Source organism: Tauraco erythrolophus, chromosome 5 (assembly GCF_009769465.1).
Source record: "Tauraco erythrolophus isolate bTauEry1 chromosome 5, bTauEry1.pri, whole genome shotgun sequence".
Lineage (NCBI taxonomy): Eukaryota > Metazoa > Chordata > Aves > Musophagiformes > Musophagidae > Tauraco > Tauraco erythrolophus.
In genome coordinates this window covers 58,711,814-58,733,608 of record NC_141469.1, presented here as the reverse complement: position 1 = coordinate 58,733,608, position 21,795 = coordinate 58,711,814, and the positions used below count along the sequence as shown (strand labels likewise).

Below are 21,795 nucleotides of genomic sequence, written 5' to 3'. Positions count from 1 at the left end.
TTCTAAGGTAGAAAGAGAAGAAGGTGGCTAGGAAAAAGAGCAAATGAGTTTCATCATTAGAGGAGACTGACACAGAAGTATGCAGGATGTAAAAATTACTGCTGAGGGTCAGGTGAGTTTTAAGTATTCCTTAAGAATTGGAAAATTGTTGGTTTCTGCACACTGAAGTTGACTTTCTATGTCTCCAGTGCTGTTTCTGAGTTTGTTGTCTGTAGTTATTCCATATTACTCAGGATTTAGTGTGACAGCTGCTGGCATTCACATCTATTCCCAGATTGTGGAGGACCAGATGCCTTTCCTGTTGGGCTCAGTGGCAGAAATCACAGTAAGGCAGAACCACCCTCCCCAAAACTAATAGACTTACAATGTGACAATTATAGAACTAGATTTTTGTGACTAAAGCAATGACTAAATATACCTGTAATCAAAGGAATCCATTTTACTTTATCAATAAAGAACAATATAATATTTCTTTTTGATTGCGATGCCAAGTTAATACTATTCTGCTATTTGTAAAGCTCAATTACTGCCAGGAATGAGGAAAACAACTTAATTAATAATGCCATTGAAATGGAATTTTTATTACAATACCCAGCATAGGTATTGTAATTAACAGGCATGAGGGAGAATATAGTTCAGTTGCCATTAATCACCTTCACTTTCATTATGTGTTTGCAGAAACTGTTTTTCTCTTTGACCTGCATTTAATTTTGAGTATTGTAATGCTATTGTCACTGAGAGCTTCATCAAGAACTTTTGTTTTTCTGCATTCTCTCCCCATTCCTGTCTGCTTCTCTAGGTTGTGCTGGGACCTTAGCTATGACTAGAGCTTCACTGAAGTGTGTAGGTTGGAAATATATTCCCTGATGCAGATATGTGGCAGATTTTTAGTTTGCCAGGTTTATGCTCACACTCCATTTCTCTTCAGTCAAGTTAGAGGTATTGAGATAGACTAATTTATATATTAGTTTATATTTTATTAATTTATATATTTGATTCTAAAAAAAAATAAATAATATTTTGCCTTTTCTCTTGATCTGTTATCATTTGAAGAAAGTGCTCTGAGATTTTGCAGTTTACCAAATCCACATATCACAATGTATTGAAGCTACTATTCAGAAATCTACAGCAGGGTAACTTCTCTTCTATGAACCTTTCTGAGAAAGCATATCAGCTATATAAGCATGGCTTCTTAGCATTGCCTGGTTCCAGCAAGCACTTCAGAGAACCGCATCAATTTCTCATGTTCTTGCTCAGGGTGTGCCTATATCTGGAGCTGTCAAGGCAGCAAATGTCTCCAGCTGTATAGAAAATACATCACTCCTTGCAAAGTCATAGGCAACTTATCTTAACAGTCCATGGGGCTTTTAGGGAAGGCTCTGGGTGTCTCTAGTGCATTTGGAGGGAGCAGTAGTGTTCCCTGTCATTCTTTTCCCAAATTAAAGGTTTCTGATACCATTCAGGCTTGGTGGGAGTTGGAAGTGACTTCCTCTCAGAGTAAAAAGCTGTAGATCAGGTACCTAATGATGACTTGCTTCTGTCCAGAATGGATATTTCCTGGTGTAGCTCAGCTCTAAACGTCATGGGGAGTCGGAACTCTCATGGCAACGCCGTGTGTAGAGGCTCTGCCTCCCCAGCGTGTGCAGCTCTGCTCTGCATCTGTGAAAATCAGCTTGCCTGCTGTTCTAGACATCAGTGGCACATGCTGTTCTTCTCTAACAGAAGAGCAGGTATAAGGTCTAACTACAAGGCAAGACCAAAGGGTGTGTTGTCTCTTCAGTGTGTGGTCATATACCTGGTGAATACAGTACAGCACAATTATTTAGCAGGTAGAAACCACATCCTGAAATTTCTAAAGGACTTCAGCATCCTGAATGGACCTTAGGAGAGACCTCGAAGTCTGAAGTACCAATGTCCTAGTTCCATTTCACTACTTCATGATCTTTAAAAGCAGAACTGCAAAAGCTGGGTAATTGTTATTTGTAGGCCATGTCTTCCTAAATCGGTTCAGGCAACTCCTTTCAGTCATTTCTGACATGTGCTTTCTAAATGGCACTATCAGATATACATGTGACTGTCCATGCTGTTTTTATGCTTTAACGTGAAGCATAATATTGCAGCTACTACTTCCATGACTTTCTGCATTGCAGAGATTTTCAGCTATGTCTAACATGAGATAAATTTATTTTCCTTGATATTCTGTAGCTATGACTTTGATATCTGCGTCACTTTCATACAATGTTTACAGCATTACTGATGGTCTCATTATGCCTCCTTAGAGTGAAAATATTTGGTAAACAATAATGTCTTATGTTTGGCACATTCTTTCTTTCAAAACTGGGAGACACAGAGAGAATGACTAGTCAGAAAAGGAAGTTATGTTTCACCACCTTATTGGGCTGAAAATGTTTTTAACATATTTTGTTGGAATAGTACAAAACCTAAATATGTGGAGCATCTAGGTCTTTGAAGCATGAACATTAAGTATACTTTCTTGTCTCCTGCAAGAAAACCATGGTGGATAATGCCTTTGGTTGATGTTTTTTAAACAAAGATCTTGTTACTTTGTTTCAGACTAAGTGCAAAGCATAATATAATATTTACTGTTTCAGGAATGCATGGTATTAGTATTTGATTGGTGTTGTGGATGTTGCACGCTATTATTGTTAGTGGCACTGAGAATAAAATGTTCATTGAGAAAGATAATCCTCACATGGGAGGATGTAGGAACATGTAATTGGCAGTCAGGAGGTTAAAAGAGACTTGACAAGATTTCAAAGGATTAAAAAAGTTAATCCGTCAAGGAGCATACCCACCTCTGCTCCAAAAAAAACGCTTGTATTCTAATTAAGATATATCACAAGGTTTTTGGCAATAGTCCTATCACCCTTCCTCTTTTGCCCAGTGGAGCAAATTGAAACTTGGTAATCCTGGTAATATAACAGGTGTAGTAATAAACTGCAAGATGACGTGATGTCATTGTCCCACACTGGGTGATTCTGCCATCATACTGTGATGCAGTATGATGGTTTTTCAAAATCTGGATGTTGTTTTCGGGAATAATGAAATCTCTTGCTAGCATGCTGTGTAGAGATGTGAGCCCTTCTGCATTGCTCCTAAAGTCTTCTGGCAGACCCCCAAACAGTAGCGATTTGTCAGTCTAATGAGAAATGAAGTTAAATTACACCAGCTACTTCTTTTAACTAAATAGCAAGCTAGAGTAATTTATAGTTCTTGTTTTTATCAATGGAGGTAGATGTGTAGTATGTTTTAGTAGTATGTAAGCGTATGTAATACTTTAAATGTGTGCTTATGTTTAAGAGGATTTTGGCAAGCAGAGATGAAATTAACTCGGGTGATTACTCAAGTTGTTGTGGACATAGGATTACAGTGTTCTCTTTTTTGCTGTAGTTTCCATTAATTTCTGACTCATGTCTGTGAAGAAAGAAGCCAGTCCTTGGAGATGTGGTATTCGCTGTGATATGTGGGTTATAATACATATATTAAAACTTGTAGTTTTGTGTATAAATTGCATCTTTTATGAATTGCATCTTTTCTGTATATTGCAATCTTTTCTTGAATCTGTTCTTTGAAGAGAACTGCTTGGTCTCTTTTTGAATCTTTTAAAAAATTCATGCTGTTAAAAATGTCTGATTTAGATAAGATTTTGGTAAACCTCTCCATGCACCAGCACTTTAGAATAAAAAAGTTCAGAACATGTGTCCAAACTTGCTGTGAGCAATATCATTTGATGTTACATTTATGACTGATATCACAAGAACACATGGTTTTTATACAGGTGTAATTGCCACGCTGCAGTGATTAATTATGGATGAAAGTTAGGGGTCCTCTGAAGTAGACAGGAATCTTTATGTATGAGATCCTTCATTTTCACATTGATGCCATTTCAGACAACTTCATTCACAAAAACAAAGAAACCAAAACCAATCGTCACCTGTAACCGCACTGGTAGTGTTATAATCCAGGAAAAACAAATGTGCTACAACTGTTTAGATGATGTGGACGTTTGCATTTGAAATGCTTAATTTTCCACAATAATGAAACCTATCAAACAAAACCGGAGTCATTTTGTCAACATTTGATGAAATAGGATCACACAAAAGCAACTCTATAGAAGGAGTAATATAGAGAAGGGTCAGGTATTGTAAATTACTATCAGCCATTTGGAAAATGAGCTAGCTCCACAAACTTTTAAGAAAAGAAACAGGTGTGTTTCCTGCATTTTTTATTGAAAAATGCTTCCAAGTTACCATTACTATGGTACAGGAAGAGGAGTATTTTGATTTCACTAATACTCATTGCAAACTCTTAAAACAACAGCCAGCTGCGTAGAGGTAACACCCTTTGCTAACCACTGATTTACATGAGTTTCACAAAGTGCAATACAGTAACTGGGTACAATAAATTTATCTTGACTTGTGAAAACTCCAAACTCATCTATTGTTTCATTTTCTCTTTCATCTTTGAAATGCCAAGTTTCACAATAGTTTTTGTTGAGGCATTTTTGCTCAACAGTGAGTCCTCATTTGACTTGCTCCAAATCTTCTCACACTGCCAAGGAATAGTCATTTTTGTTTTCACGGATTTTCCAGGCTTTTGGGCCCCAGCAGCTTCTGTCTCCCTTTTGTTAAAAATCTCAAGTAGAAGTAATGATATGCAGGTGTCCACATATTTGAAAAGGAGAGATACAATTGTTCTTGTTATTTCAGTTCAGCTGGAGCCAGAAGTAGAGGATAATTTTAAAACACGTCCTTATTATTGATCCAATATCTTCTCACACGGTAAAAGTGGTAGTTGTTTTTCTCCATTAATTTTATAAGTGACTGCTACTTTAGAGCTAAGACTGCATATTCTTAATATCACCTGTAAGATTTTATAGTTCAGTGTTGTGGCTGATTTTAAGGGGGGGGAAATCGATGTGAAACTGTAATCCTAACTGGTTTTTTCCCAAGGCCTACATAACTATTAAAAAATACCAAGTGGCTTACAAACTGGCTTGCAAGCAACAAATCACTGGCCTTACAAACTATTAACAGTAAGATTGTCTTCATGTCATAGGTTCCTTTCATAAATGATATATGGTAAATTATTTTTCTGTTTGCATTTTATTAGTAACGTTTTTCATGTACCTGTAGTGTATCTTTGCTCACTGGAATAGTTTCGTAAAAGCCATGTCTCACTTTAATGAGTCCTCTGTAGGAACATGATGTGTTCCTCCAATGGACATAAACTGCATCAATGACTGTATAATAAAGGATGCTCCATCTAGTAGCCGGTCCCTCCTGTGTGTCTCTGGCCCAGACACACAGCTGCTTAGGCAGTTGTGATTCCTGGTGAGTAGCGAGGAACTATCTCCCTGTGAGGAACTGAGCTAGAACAGAGAGTGGTGGAGAGATTTCAGTAGGAGAATGACTGCAATCACTGGGCTGACTTAAACTTTGGGTTCTTTGAACCAAGGATTTGCGCAAGATTGTTTGCTTATGCAGGTAGCTAATGGCTTACAAGTTTGTATTGGAGGTGTCAGGTAAGGTGGAGCTGTATAAAAAGGCCTCTTTGATGGTGAACTCAGTGTGTCCATTGTGTTTTTAAATACGGGTTTAAGTGTAAATTCCATGGGTTTGCAAGTTGATCTGCATAGGTGAGTGATAATTGTCATGGATAGATATAAATCACTGTGAAGAAGTTATGTAAAGAAGTTATAGGTTATTTTGCTTTGGTCTCAATCACATACCTTTGATCTATAAGTGGACTGCTGTAATTATGATATCATGAAGCCTAACAAACAGTAAAGGATTAGAAAACCTATATATTGACTTGCACATTCAATCAACTTTCATATGATCTCAGCAGGAAATTCAAAACAAAACCTAATTTATGGAAAAATATGTAGTTCTAATCACAGTTTAGCTCTGTGGGGTTCCAAATAACATACTACAATCTCTACATGCAGATGCTTTCATCTTACATTCCAGATTTGGTGACGTTCCAAAAGTTCTTATCAAACCTTATTATCATCTTTTATTAAAGCTTATTACATTTCTCCTTATTGCATGTTTGCTGTAATATTCTGTCATTCTTAATATGGAATAAAAAAGCTTTGATCTTTTTTAGCCAGTCATGAGATGGAAATATGCAACACAAGTATTTCACTACATACTGTAAAATCCCAGCTCGGTGTGTCCTTTGAACATCACATTAATTGGCCCCTGATTCTTTTTCCTTTGGTTCCTAAATCTTTTCATCAGATTGTGCTTCTCTGTGCCATCAACAGGCAAATAGGTTATGCGTGATCATATAGTGCTATATTGTTGTTATTACATCCCTCAAGAGATTTGTGGGGGTTTGTTGGTTTTGGGGAGTTTTCTGTAATAAATAAGGCTTTTGAACTACAAAAATGATTCGACCCATTCCTTGATGCTCTTCCTAAGAAAGATGTTTCCAATGAATTTTGAGACATTACATCGGCATTGCTTTTCTTAACGCTTCTGTTTTATGAGGGCTGCAATCTAAAGGCTGTCGCCCTGAGCAAGACTTCTGTTGGAGTTGTGGAAAAAAAACTAAAATAGATAAGCAGAAGCCTGAGCCTCAGCTGTTTTCCAGAAAGTGAGTTTAAGGGAGGAAAGGGAAGCAGTAAAGAAGAGAAGGAAGAGAGTAAAGAAATGCCTGAAGGAATGCAGAGAAGTAATTATCCTGCAGTCTTAACCCAGTCTTGAAATGCTTAAATCACAGGATTTTTTTTTTCTCCCCCACAATAATTGACAAAAAAGTCATTGATTATGACTTTATTGGATAGAAACTCAAAATTTATAGAACTTTTTTCATGCTTTTGTATGAACTGAAAGAGACAAAACAGCCCTTGTCTCAAAGGAGTCAGCGATCTAATATGCACTTCCCCATCATTTTTGTACCTGTAATGATTTTTCACCATCTTCTTAACTGTGAACAACGTTAAGCTATGTTCAGGAGAAATGCCAGGATAATACTAAAGATTATTTAGATAGTACTGAAGACTATTACGTAATGGGGAATGTTGGTTGATCGTCAGAATAAATGGACAAATCTGAAACAAGACATAACAGATCCATTTTATTTTAATAAAGGGCTACTGAATAATGATCTTTGTTTCTGTTATAAGAAATCTGGATTCTCCCTTGAGCTTTGAATGTGCCTCACATAATACTGTTGACAGAGTTGTTATATAAAGGTCCCTGGCTTGACAACTAAAATGAGGCATCTAGCCATGCAAGTTTTCAGAGGAAAAAAAGTTCCAGTTTTGGTTGAATGTAGTAAAAATAGTTACACCTAGACTACCACACATCTCTCTTAACAGTTCAAACGCAACAATACTTTAAAGTGGCATATAATCATCTTTGACTATTGGTCGAAGACGGTAAGTTTATTCATAGTAGATAGCAGATCTATCTCTGTTGCTATATTTTTTTCTAGGCAATTTTTTGTGATGTGTTTTGCAAATTCTTTGTTGGAAAGTTCCAAGAGAAAACGAGGAATAGAGTATAAAGGTTGGATTTTTTGGCAGGTGAAACAGTAAAATCAATGGACCTGTTCAACAGTTCAGGATAAAAAGAAAGAGACCACACTTTTTCAGTTACAATATTGATTTTGATAGGTATTGCTAAGTTTTTCATATAATGCTATTCTGAAGTGTTTTACATTCAGTATGTAGGTTCAGAAACTTTTATATGATGCTCCTGGTGGCTAATCTTTTAAAGATGCTCCAAAGCATGTACTTTTAAGTTATTTTAGATTTAGAAGTAAAAGGCCTTGTTGATTTGAGAAAAACAGTAATAAATAAAGAACTTGTCTTTGTAACTTTTAATTCACTTTATTTAAAATTTTAATCAACTATTTTTAATACATTATTTGATCTGCAGCAACGTCCAAGGCATCCTATTATCTTGGAAAAAAGCAAATGAATGCAAATTACTGACAGTTGATTTGCACATCTTCTGGTCCACTCCAGGTCCTTCAGAATAAAATAGGTTTAGATTCTAATTATAGCTGCAAGAAAAATATAGGGGAGATAATTTTAAAAACCACTTCAATGTTCAAATATTTCATTTGAAAATGTATTGCCAACAGGGAGATGAACTAGAAGATAATCCTTCAACAAGATTGAGCAATAATTGCAATTTGCTTAGTTTAAATTATGATCTTTTTGCATTGCTTTAAATATAAATGATATTCACTTTTCCTTATGTGCAAGTGTGCATATATATTATTCTATTAATTCTAGGGAAGCAATTTTGTAAATCATGGTTTGAAAGCACCAGCACCCAGATATATGTAGCAGTAGCAGTCCTGGAAGATGAGTTCAGTATCTTAGCAAGAAGCTCATCTTCAAGCACAGCTTCATGAATAATAAGACTTGATTACCATACCTTGTAAAACACATGGGAGAAAGGAAGGAGGGTCGCCAACATCAGTCAGTTTCTCTTGCCAGCTTTCCCCATAGTGTTGAGTTCTTTATGTTTATTGAACATACACCATAGGCCTGATCTCCAAAAGTCTTGGGGAGATGCTTGCTTGTCAGAGATAGCTGGTGGTTTTTCTTTCTGCTGTCTAGTGTTAACTTTTCATGTGTCATTATTCTAAGAATAGCTGAAGGAACATTGGTAGTCCATTTCCCAATTCAGGCAACTCTGTTTCTGCTTCTTCCTACTTAAAAGAATCCTCCTATCTGTGAAATCCTTGTTCCTCTGAAATGCACTGTGTCACCTTTAGAATTCTTTCACAGCAAAAAACAAGTTTACAAATTGAGAACAGAAGCTGTTGAATTACTGGCACTTCTGACCAGTACTTCCAGAGACTTAAGACTCAAACTTTGGTTACCTCTCCAGTTACTTTGGATAAAGCCTCTGCTTATATGCATATGGTTTTGTTTGTTCATCCCTAATGCCTGCATCTTTAATGCTTTCACATGTACAGCTCCTAGGGTGTTTGCTGTGCCCTTTGTTTTTCATATGAGCCTGTTTGTCACTTACGGTACTTCAAAAAAAGATGTGGTTGATCCTGGTGAGTTGCAATAGAAATGCCCTGAAATTTTGACCAGAATTATAAATAAATTTCTGGGGTTTACAGTATATTGCTTCTCTTCCCTACAAAGAACAAAAATATTCTTTCTTTCTAATAGCAATCATAAACCCCAGTGTTGTATGTATGCTCGCATCTGAGTCCAAACTTTGTTTTCTGTTCAGAGCTACATCCTGGATAATGGAGAATGCTAACACCTGTCTAATTTCTTTATCAATTAGCTGTCCCTATCATCTTACCATTCCAGAGTATGATGAGGGGGGGAAAAAAAAAAAAAAAAAAGAAAATCCAGGCAAGCCCAGGTTTGCTAAATGTAGAAACAGCTGTGTAAATTGGTTGTCTGTTACAATTCTTCTTTTGCCTCTCATAACTTTCACAGAAGAGAGCTTTGAGCCAGTGAGCAAGGCAGCAAAGGGAGAGCACTCCCCGGTTTAATGCAGCAGGTAGTTGTCAGCTCTCACGGTCCTGGTTCTGCCATGTGGTTACATAAATGATCTGTCTCACCACCTGCTAATAAAGAGACTGATTTCTTTTTGACTTTCTGAAGAAAATCTCGAAGAGGGTTTAGAAGTGATAATACAGTGTATTTTACTCGAGATGAAGTTCCTTGTAAAGAGACCGTGTGAAGCACCATACTAGTTTGAGAAAGGAGCATGTCAGACAAACGGGCTGCCGATGTTAAAAGAATGAAAGGGCCTGATGGCAGCAACTTTTTCCTGAAGAAGATTATTGTAAAATGTTTTATACAATGTAAACTAGTCATAGTATTTTTTCCAGGTGTTTGCTGTGAAATGTGTTCTTAGTTACAGTGTTAATTATTGAGTGGAAATTAAGGGCTTGTAGACTGATTACAAACCAAAATAATTCGGCCTCAATTACAGAGTGAAAGGTAAGATCAACCAAGCTTGAAAAAGCAGTTTAAGGTGGTTCAGAAACCCTTCAGTGAACCGCGTGGTGACAGATGGTAAGATTACCTGATAGCCTGTAACAAATGATAGCATTTTTGTGTTAACATCAATGCTACTGTAGGTATGAGCTTCCTTTAATCTGAGCTCTCAGTCTTTTGAATATCCCAGTCCATTTGGCATGTGCTGCTTTGCAGAAATATAAAAGGAGGGGGTAAAAGCCCAACTATAAGTTTGGTTACTGCTTGTACTTTTGAGATTTGTTCTGGAGAACTCAGCCATATCTACCAGCACCAGACACTGGTGCTGTGTTCATGCCAAGAGCAGCACAGACCCTGGAGGACTTTACTCTCTCCGATGCCTCTCTTTCCCACTCTGTTAAGGGAATGGAGTTCTTTCCAGTTAAAATATCACTGCACTCTAAAGGATGGCCATAGCGCTGAAAATTTGGCCAGTAGCAGTACAAATACCACCTTGAACAACTCTCAGTCCCAAGGTAAAGTGCTATTATAACTCCAGCAAGTGAAGATCTGTTGGTAGCTAGAGATTACTTCACAGATGGAAACTGAAACAGCAGAATAGGCAGAGGATATCATCATCTGTTTCTCTGCTTAAAAACTCATCCTGTTCCCCAAGGGGAAGTCATCCCAGTCTTGATACAAGTAAAAGGAGGCTTTTGTTAGGGTTTGTGGGCACATTTGGAATTGTGACAATCTATCTTTTCTCCCATCCCCTGAGGGTTCATCCATTCTTGCAGCTGTGGGTTATTTGGATTGAGTTGTTGTGGTCTGTGACCACAGCCACCACAAGCTGCATGCCTTCTGGTTAGAAGCATCTGGTATGCTCAGACAAGTCCTTGCTGCCATCAAAGATATGCCAGTATTGAAAGTAGTTCCAGTGTTAGTACCCTCGTAGACTTGGCAGCGTAATTACAGGCTTAGAACTAGTGACTCTAGGAAGGGTCTCTTGTCTTCATTGTCATCGTCTAACACCAAATAAATGCCAAATTGAGTGGGAATAAACCAGACCTGACAGGCAATATCCAATCCAAAAATCAAGAAACTGCTTTACATTAGGTTTGGGACTAAAATAGCAACTGAGAAACATATTTTGCTGTATATATTTTTGCTTTAATTTTGCTTCATATATCAAATTCGTTATAGAAAGAAGTAAACCTACCATTTTTCTAAACATAATAGAAACAATTCTTCAGAAACAGAGAAGAGGATTGAATTCTTACATCCCTGTCCCAAATGTGGAAGAAAGTCTTCATCCTTTTCTAGACCTGGGGAAATCAAACCTATGCACCACTGCAGCATGTCTGCATCATTCCCACTCCTGGAAATTCAGAACTAGTTCATAATGTTTGACTTGAAGTTCTTGGACCTTCCTGCTGAGATGTGATCTCAGTGTGTGGTTGGTTACCAGTACCAGGTGCTGCTAATCAGACTCACGGGGGGCTTCAAGAAATTTTAGCAAGTGCCTCGCTGTCCTCCTAACACTGATAAGGACTGACTGAGAAGAGACAAATCTTCATCAACAAAATAGTACGTGGATTTGTCTTAGTCAATTTACCCATGGTCTTAAAGTTCCCCATCTCTACAGAAATTTGCTGTGTATTTTGGTCCTGGTATTAACAAGCCTAATTCTTTTGTGTTGTTCACATCTGTTTGTGGTGAAAGCAGAATTCTCTAAATTCCTTAGTGCTGTCTCAGAGAGATTACACAGTTGAATTTAGTATATTAGTACACGCTGTAAGTTTAGAGTTGTCATTAGAGCTGTCAAGCAACGTTTTTGGTCTGCTTCAGAAATATTCTGATATTCACAATCTGTGAAACAGCTGTACGTTTCCATCTGCTCATTTTTATTAAAGATTTTTTATTGAACTTGGTGCTAGTTCAGTGTCAAAGTTGAGAGAGCAGTAGTGTTTTTTAGGGATACAACTATTACTCATCATCTTTGACAGTAAACTATAGTGGGACTCACATCAGTACAAATACAAAGAGAAGGTAATTGTCACTTACCTTGTAGTAAGTATGGTTCTTTGAGATACAATCAATACAGATCCCACAGTCCTTGCCTTTGAAGACTTCAAATTCCAGCTGTTTTGAATTATGAGGGAATGGCTAGAAGGTCATGTTGGAGCTTCCCCTTCCAACCTCCCAGTGGAGCTTGAAGAGGCACAGGGCATGTACATAGTACCAGCAGACAGAGCTGTTAATGATGTTCTAAGCTCCTGTGTTCGGAAGGGCTGCACTTCTATAGTTACAAAATGAGTATCACTGTCTTTTTTTCTCCTGAAAAGTATTAAAAGGGATAAGAAGCCAGCAAAGCTAGAAGAGGTTGATGTAGACCTCCAGACTGAAGACAAGAAATATACTGGGTTTGAATCATGAAATGTTTAGCTATTTGAAGTCTTTCGTTGCTGCCGGTGAGGTGACTAGTATAGCAGATAGTAGAGTTTGACCCTAGGGATTGTGACTAAGTATATTAAAACAGATACAATCATCAGATGATTAATACATAAATAAGAATTTCAGCTGAGGGGGCCAAATAGGGCCAAAATAATAATGGCTAATTCTAGCAATGTACCAAAACCAGTGGTGGTCGGATTTATGGTTTAACAAGAGATGGGAGGGGAAAAAAGAAATAAGGTTTTAAGGTCAAACATTCTACATTATCAGGCTTTGACAGGCAATTTAAGGTCTGAGAAAGAAGAGTAATAGTAGAGTCAGAGGCTTGGCACAAAGAGAATATGTCATCTCTAGTGAGAATTTCAGTCTTTGAAGCATTCAGTAATAGGTCTTTGGTTGCATTCTCTTTTTTTATTTTGTTGGGGGTGCAGATGAGGGTTTGAGACAAAGATCTCACGGAGAGCGCCTTAATTCTGCAATGTTCACTGTCTTCCTGACTGAACTTCCACTGATGCCTGTTTGTCTTAAGTAAGGGTTGCCATGGTAAATACAGAGATTGAAAGATCAGAGATGAAACCAAAAGGGATGAAGAATTGTTTGTCATTAGGATAGAAGGAATGAATAAATTAATAGCATCGACTATAGCAGTGATCTGTTTCAGAGACAGAAGGAGCAGAAGCAACAAGATATAGTGAATTGTCTTCCTTATATTTTGCACTAACAGTTAAAAGACATTATTAGAGAATTTTTTTCCAGTGTATTTTTATTGCCCAGTAGCACTGAAAGACTATTTCAGCTTTGGAGATAGCTGCTGTCATAGAATCAGCAAACCCATGTTATACCAAACGCAAGTCAGAGTAATTACAATAAAATTAATTTTAGTGGTATCATTGGAAGAGAAGGAAACACACCACACATAGCAAGAAATTGCATGCATTATGTCTATCACAGTATAGCGTTAAGGTGATTTTTATTTTCTGTATTTTTGCTCTAAAAGTTTAGACGGGGGTTCATTCATTAATCCCTGGTGATATCAAGGTTCTTTAAGTAGTTCCCTCACGCACCATGGAAGGTCGACCCGGTGTTTCATAATTAGCTTAGCTAAATGTTTTAACATGATATCACCTTTCTAATAAACATAGTGTGGGGAATTAAGTAGTGCAGAAACCTAGCTTATGCATTATCATTACCAGAGCAAAGTGCCCCAGTGTTTCCAGCTCTGCTAATGGTCTTGGCCTCATTCTGCAGACTAGCATGGGGAATGGGCACGTAACTGGAGATGGCACAGGGTGTTGGTGATAGCATGAAAAAGAGCATTCATGTCTTAGATTAGCGCTGCAACACCCACAGCTCTCTCCCTCCTCTCCTCTTGCATTGTTTCTTTTCCTTTTCTGGCTAACCAGAGCGGATCCATCTGCCGGTGAAATCATTTATTTTAGTAGGTCATTCAGGAGTTCATTTAAATGATTTGTCTCTTCAGAAGGATCAAAAATGAAAAAAGAGGAAAGGACATAATTACTGCCTATCCTTTTGAACATTGATTTGGGACCTGTAAAAGACTCAAAATGAGACTGATGAGCTTTCTGTCAACTGTGTTCACCGAAAGCACTATATCATTAAAGGACAGTGGTAGTAATTGCTTAGTGCCATTGCTAAGTTGAACTATTAGTCTGTGAATGCTTGTTCCTGTAATTTAATTTTTTAATGTATGAGTCGCTACTCCGCTGCAAAGCATGGAAAGCCATTATTTGTGCGATTTGTCATTGTGGTTAAGAGCATCAAATAACCTGTATCCTTTACCACCAGCAATGCATCTGTTTGGCCTCAACTGGCAGTTGCAGCAAACTGAAAATGATACATTTGAGAATGGAAAAGTGAATTCTGATACTGTGCCAACACATCCTGTAACAGTACCTGCTGGAGAAAATGGTAAGTGAAACAGGCACCAATTTCTCTCCTCCTTTTGGAGCATTTCCTTTCTTTGTGTCTTATTTACATTGCCAGACTTTAACACTTTTCCTCCAAACTGTATATTTAATGGAAGTACAGAGCATTTATCAGTAATAGTAATTTGAAATAGACATGTAGATATTAAACAGTTGTGTTTCAATTGAAAAGAGTGCACCGTTCCCGCTACCTAGCATGTGGAGGGAGTGATGAATCTTGGGCAGTCATGTTGATCTTACCAGGAAATCTGGTTGTCAACCAAAATTCTTCATAGGAATTTACGTTGTATTTGATGATGATAGAAAAGTTCTTCTCGCATCCAGAAGCAGAACCTCTACTTACTCTAAAATCCTTGATAATCTAATGATTGTTATGTGGTCCTTGGAGATTGCAGGATGGTGCTGAGGCTGGCTCAGACCATACTGCCTGAGGGGCCGGGGTGACTGGGGTCCCACACTGGGGAAATGGCCAAAATTAAGCCAGGGAGCCTGAGGTGACAGAACATGCTATTCTTAAGGGGAAGATGATAACAAGATTCCATCTTTGGGAGTCCCAATGAGCTCTAGATAGTTTTCAGACAAATGCCTTGTCTGTAACAGGGGGCACATAATCTCGCTTTTCTGAAGAGTTGGTACCAGAAAAGGCACTTCAGGGAGGTTTTGCATAGTTTCAAAGCATCCCTCTTAGCTGTGTGTAGGAGGCGTCTCATGATCAAGGAGCTTCCTATGGCATGATGGCCTCGCTGTAGAATGACTTATGTTTTTCTCTACAGATGACGATGTTTTCTTCTTTTTTTTTTTTAAGTTTTCTCTGAAATTTAATAGGTCATGTATAATATGTTTGTTTGATTTCTCAGAGTCTCTGGTGTATTCAGATTGAGTCTGAATCATCTGACCAATATATAAAGTAAAAAAAAAAAAAACAAAAACAAAAAAAACCCACTTTATTAATTTTGTTGTAGGAGCTTTTAAAATACAAACCACATAAAGGAATTATTTTTTATCGACCTTTTTCCATGTTGCCCTTTAAGATTCTCAAAACATTTAAGAGCCCTTGCGCTTTTGGCTAACAGAGGCTTAAAATCAATAGTTTTTGAATGGAAAACTTGATTTAAATGGTTGATGAATGCGATATTTGCTTCATTACACAAAAATCCATTTTCCCTTTCACAAGGTAGAGCTGACCTCCTTACCACTGAGGAGGAGGAAGCCTCTGCCAGTAGTTGACATCTTGAAAATTTTTCAAGTTACCACAGCTCCAAGTTATAGAAAAGATACAACTCAGTTCATTCTTTATGTCATCTTTGTAAGCATGTGAAGCTTCTACAGTAGGACTTTTTGTTTTTTCATTTCTTTTACCCTACTGCCTTTTCTTGCACTTAGATATTCATTATCTCTTTCTGTGTTCTTACTTGTTTAGAATGAATAGCAAAAAGCTACTGCATGGTTAATGAATATTGATGCTGCAGTGACAACTCGTCATCCCACTGCCTTCAACCCTTAGTATCCAATACACTTTGTTGTTTAAAATATACATGTTTCTGTACATGTTTGATAAATATAAATTGGTTTTTTCCCTTGATTATTTTTATTTTTTTTTATAAATTAAAACCTGTTGTACTTTGCTTCAAAAATAAAAGGAAATAACAAGTATATCAAATCACATTTTTCCTTCCTAATGTCCCTAAGAGAACAGGGTTAATTCCATCCACTGTTAAAATGCTGTCCTCTGCAGAATACGGTAAGTGGTCATTTATCAGCATACATCAATACTAAACAACAGACCGACCAGAGAATACACATTTTAAACCACAAAAGGAAGGTTAAGCAGAAGGGAAAGTGTGATGACTAGATGTGCAATTTAAGGAGGGGGACCCTGTGCTATCTTACTAGTTACTGAAAACTGTAAGGAAGACTCAACAAAGCCTTGGTTTGGACACTTCGACAGCTGAACAACTTTCAGTACTGCCCCTCTTCAGCCTCCTGGTAATATCCTGATACTCTAAGTTAGGTGGGAGAAACTCCCAGTGTTGAATGGGCCAGGCATTTTCCTTGACTTTCTCATCTAAACTTTGGATAATCCTGGGCCTGCTGTGGTTAGAAAATCATAGCCCACTGGGTACTAGATCCTAGATATTCATTTGCCATTCAGAAGTACAGATGCTTCATGTGATGAATGAGCAAAGCTTAAACTTGAAAATACATCCTTATGACCTATGAAGAAAATTCAGCTGTGGTTTACCTAGAAATAGCTAGTCATAAATTGACAGTAAAAGCATGTTAAATGATCCTTAAATGCAAATCATTTGTTAAGTGAAGCTTGAATCTCTGAACAAGCCTTTTCCAAAGGTTTTTTTGTTTGTTTCTTTTGTGGATTTTCTTTTTCCTCTCCCAGTGCTTCTCTCTATATGAGCAGTAAGCTGCTGGCAACATATCACCTGCTTATCTAGACAGGCATGATTCAGGGCTGCATAAGGTGGCATAAGAATGTGTGTTTTCTATGGATATAATGAATTTTATAGGTCATTTCGGTTTAGGTTCTCCAAAGTAATTTGTAAGCCATGCTTGATCAAATGCAAACATTTACTTGAGGTGCATCAGTGCTTTATCTGTTTTTATAACTAGGCAATAAAAAAGAAAGGTTTAAAAACAGAGCTTGTTTAATCGTTGTGTTCTAGCAGTTGGTCACATCTCATATGTTGCTGTCTTTGTTTTATCATAGAATCATAGAATGGTTAGAGTTGGAAGGGACCTCAAAGATCATCTAGTTCCAACCCCCCTGCCATGGGCAGAGACACCCTCCACTACACCAGGTTGCCCAAAGCCTCATCCAACCTGGCCTTGAGCACTTCCAGGGATGGGGCATCTACAGCTTCTCTGGGCAACCTGTTCCACTGCCTCACCACCCTCTGAGTGAAAAATTTCTTCCTTACATCTAATCTAAATCTGCCCTCTTTCAGTTTAAATCCATTGCCCCTTGTCCTATCACTACACGCCCTTGTAAAAAGCCCCTCTCCAGTTTTCCTGTCGGCCCCCTTTAAGTACTGGAAGGCTGCTATAAGATCACCCCGGAGCCTTCTCTTCTCCAGGCTGAACAGCCCCAACTCTCTCAGCCTGTCTTCATAGCAGAGGTGTTCCAGCCCTTGGATCATCTTCGTGGCCCTCCTCTGGAGCCGCTCCAGCAGCTCCATGTCCTTCTTGTGTTGAGGACTCCAGAGCTGAACACAGTATTCCAGGTGGGGTTTCACAAGAGCTGAGTAGAGAGGCAGAATCACCTCCCTCGACCTGCTGGCCACGCTCCTTTTGATGCAGCCCAGGATACGGTTGGCTTTCTGAGCTGCCAGCGCACATTGCTGGCTCATGTTGAGCTTCTCATCCACCAGCACTCCCAAATCCTTTTCCTCAGGGCTGCTCTCAATCCCTTCTCCGCCCAGCCTATACTTGTGCTTGGGATTGCCCTGACCCACGTGCAGGACCTTGCACTTGGCCTTGTTGAACTTCATGAGGTTCTCACAGGCCCACCTCTCCAGCCTGTCAAGGTCCCTCTGGATGGCATCCCTTCCCTCCAGCATGTCCACAACACCACACAACTTGGTGTCATCTGCAAACTTGCTGAGGGTGCACTCGATCCCACTGTCCCTGTCACCAATAAAGATGTTAAATAGCACTGGTCCCAGTACTGACCCCTGAGGAACACCACTCGTCACTGGCCTCCACTTTGACATTGAACCATTGACCACAACTCTTTGAGTGCAACCATCCAGCCAATGCCTTACCCACCCAGTGGTCCATCCATCAAAACCATGTCTTTCCAGTTTAGAGACAAGGATGTCATGTGGGACAGTATCAAATGCTTTGGACAAGTCCAGGCAGACAATGTCAGTTGCTCTTCCCCTATCCATCAATGCTGTAACCTCATCATAGAAGGTCACCAAATTAGGCAGGCAGGATTTGCCCTTAGTGAAGCCATGTTGGCTGTCACCAATCACCTCCTTATTTTCTATGTGCCTTAGCATAATTGCCAGGAGGATCTACTCCATGATCTTGCCAGGCACAGAGGTGAGACTGACTGGCCTGTAGTTCCCTGGGTCTTCTTTTTTCCCCTTTTTGAAGTTGGAGGCTATGTTTCCCCTTTTCCAGTCAGTGGGAACTTTACCAGGTTGCCATGACTTCTGAAGTATGATGGATAGTGGCTTAGCAACTTCATCTGCCAGCTCTCTCAGGACCCGCAGATGCACCTCATCAGGTCCCATGGACTTGTCCACCTTCAGGTTCTTTAGGTGGTCTCGGACCTGATCTTCTCCTACAGTGGGTGGTTCTTCATTCTCGCAGTCCCTGCCTTTGCCTTCTGTGGCCTGGGCTGTGCCGCTGGAGCTCTTGCCAGTGAAGACTGAGGCAAAGAAGTCATTGAGAACCTCAGCCTTCTCCATATCCCAGATATCCAGGTCCCCCGTTTCCTTCTGGAGAGGGCCTACATTTTCCCTAGATCTCTTTTTATCACTGACATATCTTTACAAGTTTTTCTTGTTGCCCTTGATGTCCCTGGCCAGATTTAACTCTATCAGGGCTTTAGCTTTCCTAACCTGATGTCTGGTTGCTTGGACAATTTCTTTGTATTCTTCCCAGGCTACCTGTCCTTGCCTCCACCCTCTATAGGCCATCTTTTTGTGCCCGAGTTGGTCCAGGAGCTCCTTGTTCATCCATGCAGGCCTCGTGGTGTTCCTACCTGACTTTCTCTTTGTTGGGATGCACTGCTCCTGAGCTTGGAGGAGGTGATTCTTAAATATTAACCAGCTTTCTTGTGCCCCTCTTCCCTTCAGGGCTTCATCCCATTGTACTCTAGTGAGGAGATCCCTGAAGAGGCCAAAGTCTGCTCTCCTGAAATCCAGGGTAGTGAGCCTGCTGTGCACCCTCCTTGCTTCCCTAAGTATCTTGAATATATAAAATCTATGTGCAATTCAGACATAACTTATAATAATAATTTATGCTTAATTGCAGATTTTTTAAAAATACAAGAGAGGAAAAAAGTGACTGGGAAAAGAAAAGGGCATTTCTTTCAGCTTCCTTAAATGCACTTTTTGAGATTATACTCATTAAAATACATTATACTTGCTTTAACTGATATAGAATCATAGAATCATAGAATGGTGCGGGTTGGAAGGGACCTCAAAGATCATCTAGTTCCAACCCCCCTGCCATGGGCAGAGACACCCTCCACTACACCAGGTTGCCCAAAGCCTCATCCAACCTGGCCTTGAGCACTTCCAGGGATGGGCATCTACAACTTCTCTGGGCAAACTGTTCCACTGCCTCACCACCCTCTGAGTGAAAAATTTCTTCCTTACATCTAATCTAAATCTGCCCTCTTTCAGTTTAAATCCATTGCCCCTTGTCCTGTCACTACAAGCCCTTGTAAAAAGTCCCTCTCCAGCTTTCCTGTCGGCCCCCTTTAAGTACTAGAAGGCTGCTATAAGATCACCCCGGAGCCTTCTCTTCTCCAGGCTGAACAGCCCCAACTCTCTCAGCCTGTCTTCATAGCAGAGGTGTTCCAGCCCTTGGATCATCTTCGTGGCCCTCCTCTGGAGCCGCTCCAGCAGCTCTATGTCCTTCTTGTGTTGGGGACTCCAGAGCTGAACACAGTATTCCAGGTGGGGTCTCACGAGAGCAGAGGGGCAGAATCACCTCCCTCGACCTGCTGGCCACACTTTGGATGCAGCCCAGGATACGATTGACTTTGTATTGAGGTTTTTTGTTTTGTTTACAGTACCTCATTAATTAAAGGTATATTAACTTCTTAATTAGATGTTATGTTGGGGTTTCTTTCTAAAGTATGTTTCTAAGGGAGAATTTGATTTCATTTCTTGAAATGGTTGTTGCAGAAGGATATATAGCAGATGTCTCACAGAAACAGATCTGAATACAAGGTTATTCAATAGAATGGGAGAATATGCTATTGACTGTAAATTCAGCCTTGCAACCTAATATTCTAATTAGTACTGCCTTTGAAGGATGGGAAATGATATTATGCGTGACACTATACAGCAATTATTGTTGAGCGTTTTGGTTCTGCATTCATTTTTATTCTGTTTTATAGATACTCAGTTATTCACAGTGTATTTTGCGGTTTAATCTACAGATGTTTGCAAATAAGGAGAGGGAGTTTGGCTTCATGTCAGTTTAGTGATATTTGTGAATTATTTTTATTGTATAATAATTAAATATTGTTTATTGCCTTAAATATTTGTTTAACTCAGGATTTGGTCCACCCTAACCTCAGATAGTCAAAATACAATTTGTAAATAATAAATATAACAAATATTTTACCTATTTATTAGCCATAATGCATTGGATTATCCGTATCGTAAATGCATCATATAATGATTGTATATATTAGACAGTATGTGATACAGCAAATTAGTGTATTTTGTAAATTAAATAATAGTATCTAGCAACATAAGTACAAATCCTGATATAAATATTATTTACCTATTAATATTTATGTATATTTGTATTACTATCTTTTGGGGAGGGTCTGTGAAAAAAAGCTTTAGAGGTAGAGAAGAAGTATAGTGAAAGAGAATATATTCTGGAGGCTAAGTATTTTAAAATTTGGTTTCTTATTTGGACAGTTAAGTCATTATGGAATTGTGTGAATGAATGTGACATTTCATAGTTCAATTTAAAGCTGTGTGTTAGAACTGTTGCTATTTAGAATGTGAAAAGGAAATTATGACACTACTAAGATTTTTCATATGCCTATTGAGTTACAACAGGGAACAAAGAATAATTAACACCTTATTCTTAGGAGGGTAAAAAACTAGTGATGATTTTGAGAGAGGTAGTGTGGCATTCAAGGGACATGTGGCTACAGGATACAATTACCTCTTTTTTAGTGAAGAAAATATGAGTCCAGAGGATCATTATCTGCTAAGTATAAGTGTTGAAGCCCAGTGATAGGCATTCCTGGCAAGTTAGTCAAAATGTTTGATAAATTGCACCTACTTGAGCTGTCTAGTTCATCTTTTCTGTAATAAGAGGTAGTTGTTTTTCATTTCAAATGTAGATATAGGGGAAGTTGCAGATCAATACTGCAAACAAGTGTTTATTGTTTAGTGATTACCAGTCATCAGTGTGTGAATTTATGTGACGCAACATGCTTAAATTTGAAGGAAGTGGTAAGAAACAAATGCTTAAATGAATCAAAATAGTGAATACAGATCCATCTTCTAGAATAACATATGAATATTGTGAAACATGAAGTCCAAAGTTAGAAAAGCATCAGACTCATCCTGAAAAGTATGTAAAAAGAAAAATGGTTTCTCCAGGATCAGATATTTCACTGCCTCAGCAGAACTCTGGTCAATATGATGATCCTGTAAGTGAGACATTTTCAGTGACTGCAACGCTGTTGTGACGCAGCTCTGATGATGATACAAGCCCCCACTCAAAGCCTCTCAG

General features: G+C 38.7%; 1 protein-coding gene across 9 annotated transcripts in view; it reads left to right on the top strand.

Moving 5' to 3' along the window:
- TENM3 (teneurin transmembrane protein 3) overlaps window positions 1–21,795 on the top strand; it is a 321,876-nt gene that overhangs the window by 206,329 nt on the left and 93,752 nt on the right. For 8 of the 9 annotated variants that reach the window (XM_086612225.1, XM_086612224.1, XM_086612223.1 and 5 more), the window contains one exon: window positions 14,198–14,320. In XM_086612225.1, the coding sequence (XP_086468351.1) occupies window positions 14,198–14,320 (123 nt within the window). Of the gene's footprint in view, window positions 1–14,197; window positions 14,321–18,417; window positions 18,426–21,787; window position 21,795 lie in introns of all 9 variants that reach the window. The other variant, XM_086612227.1, reaches the window with a different exon arrangement.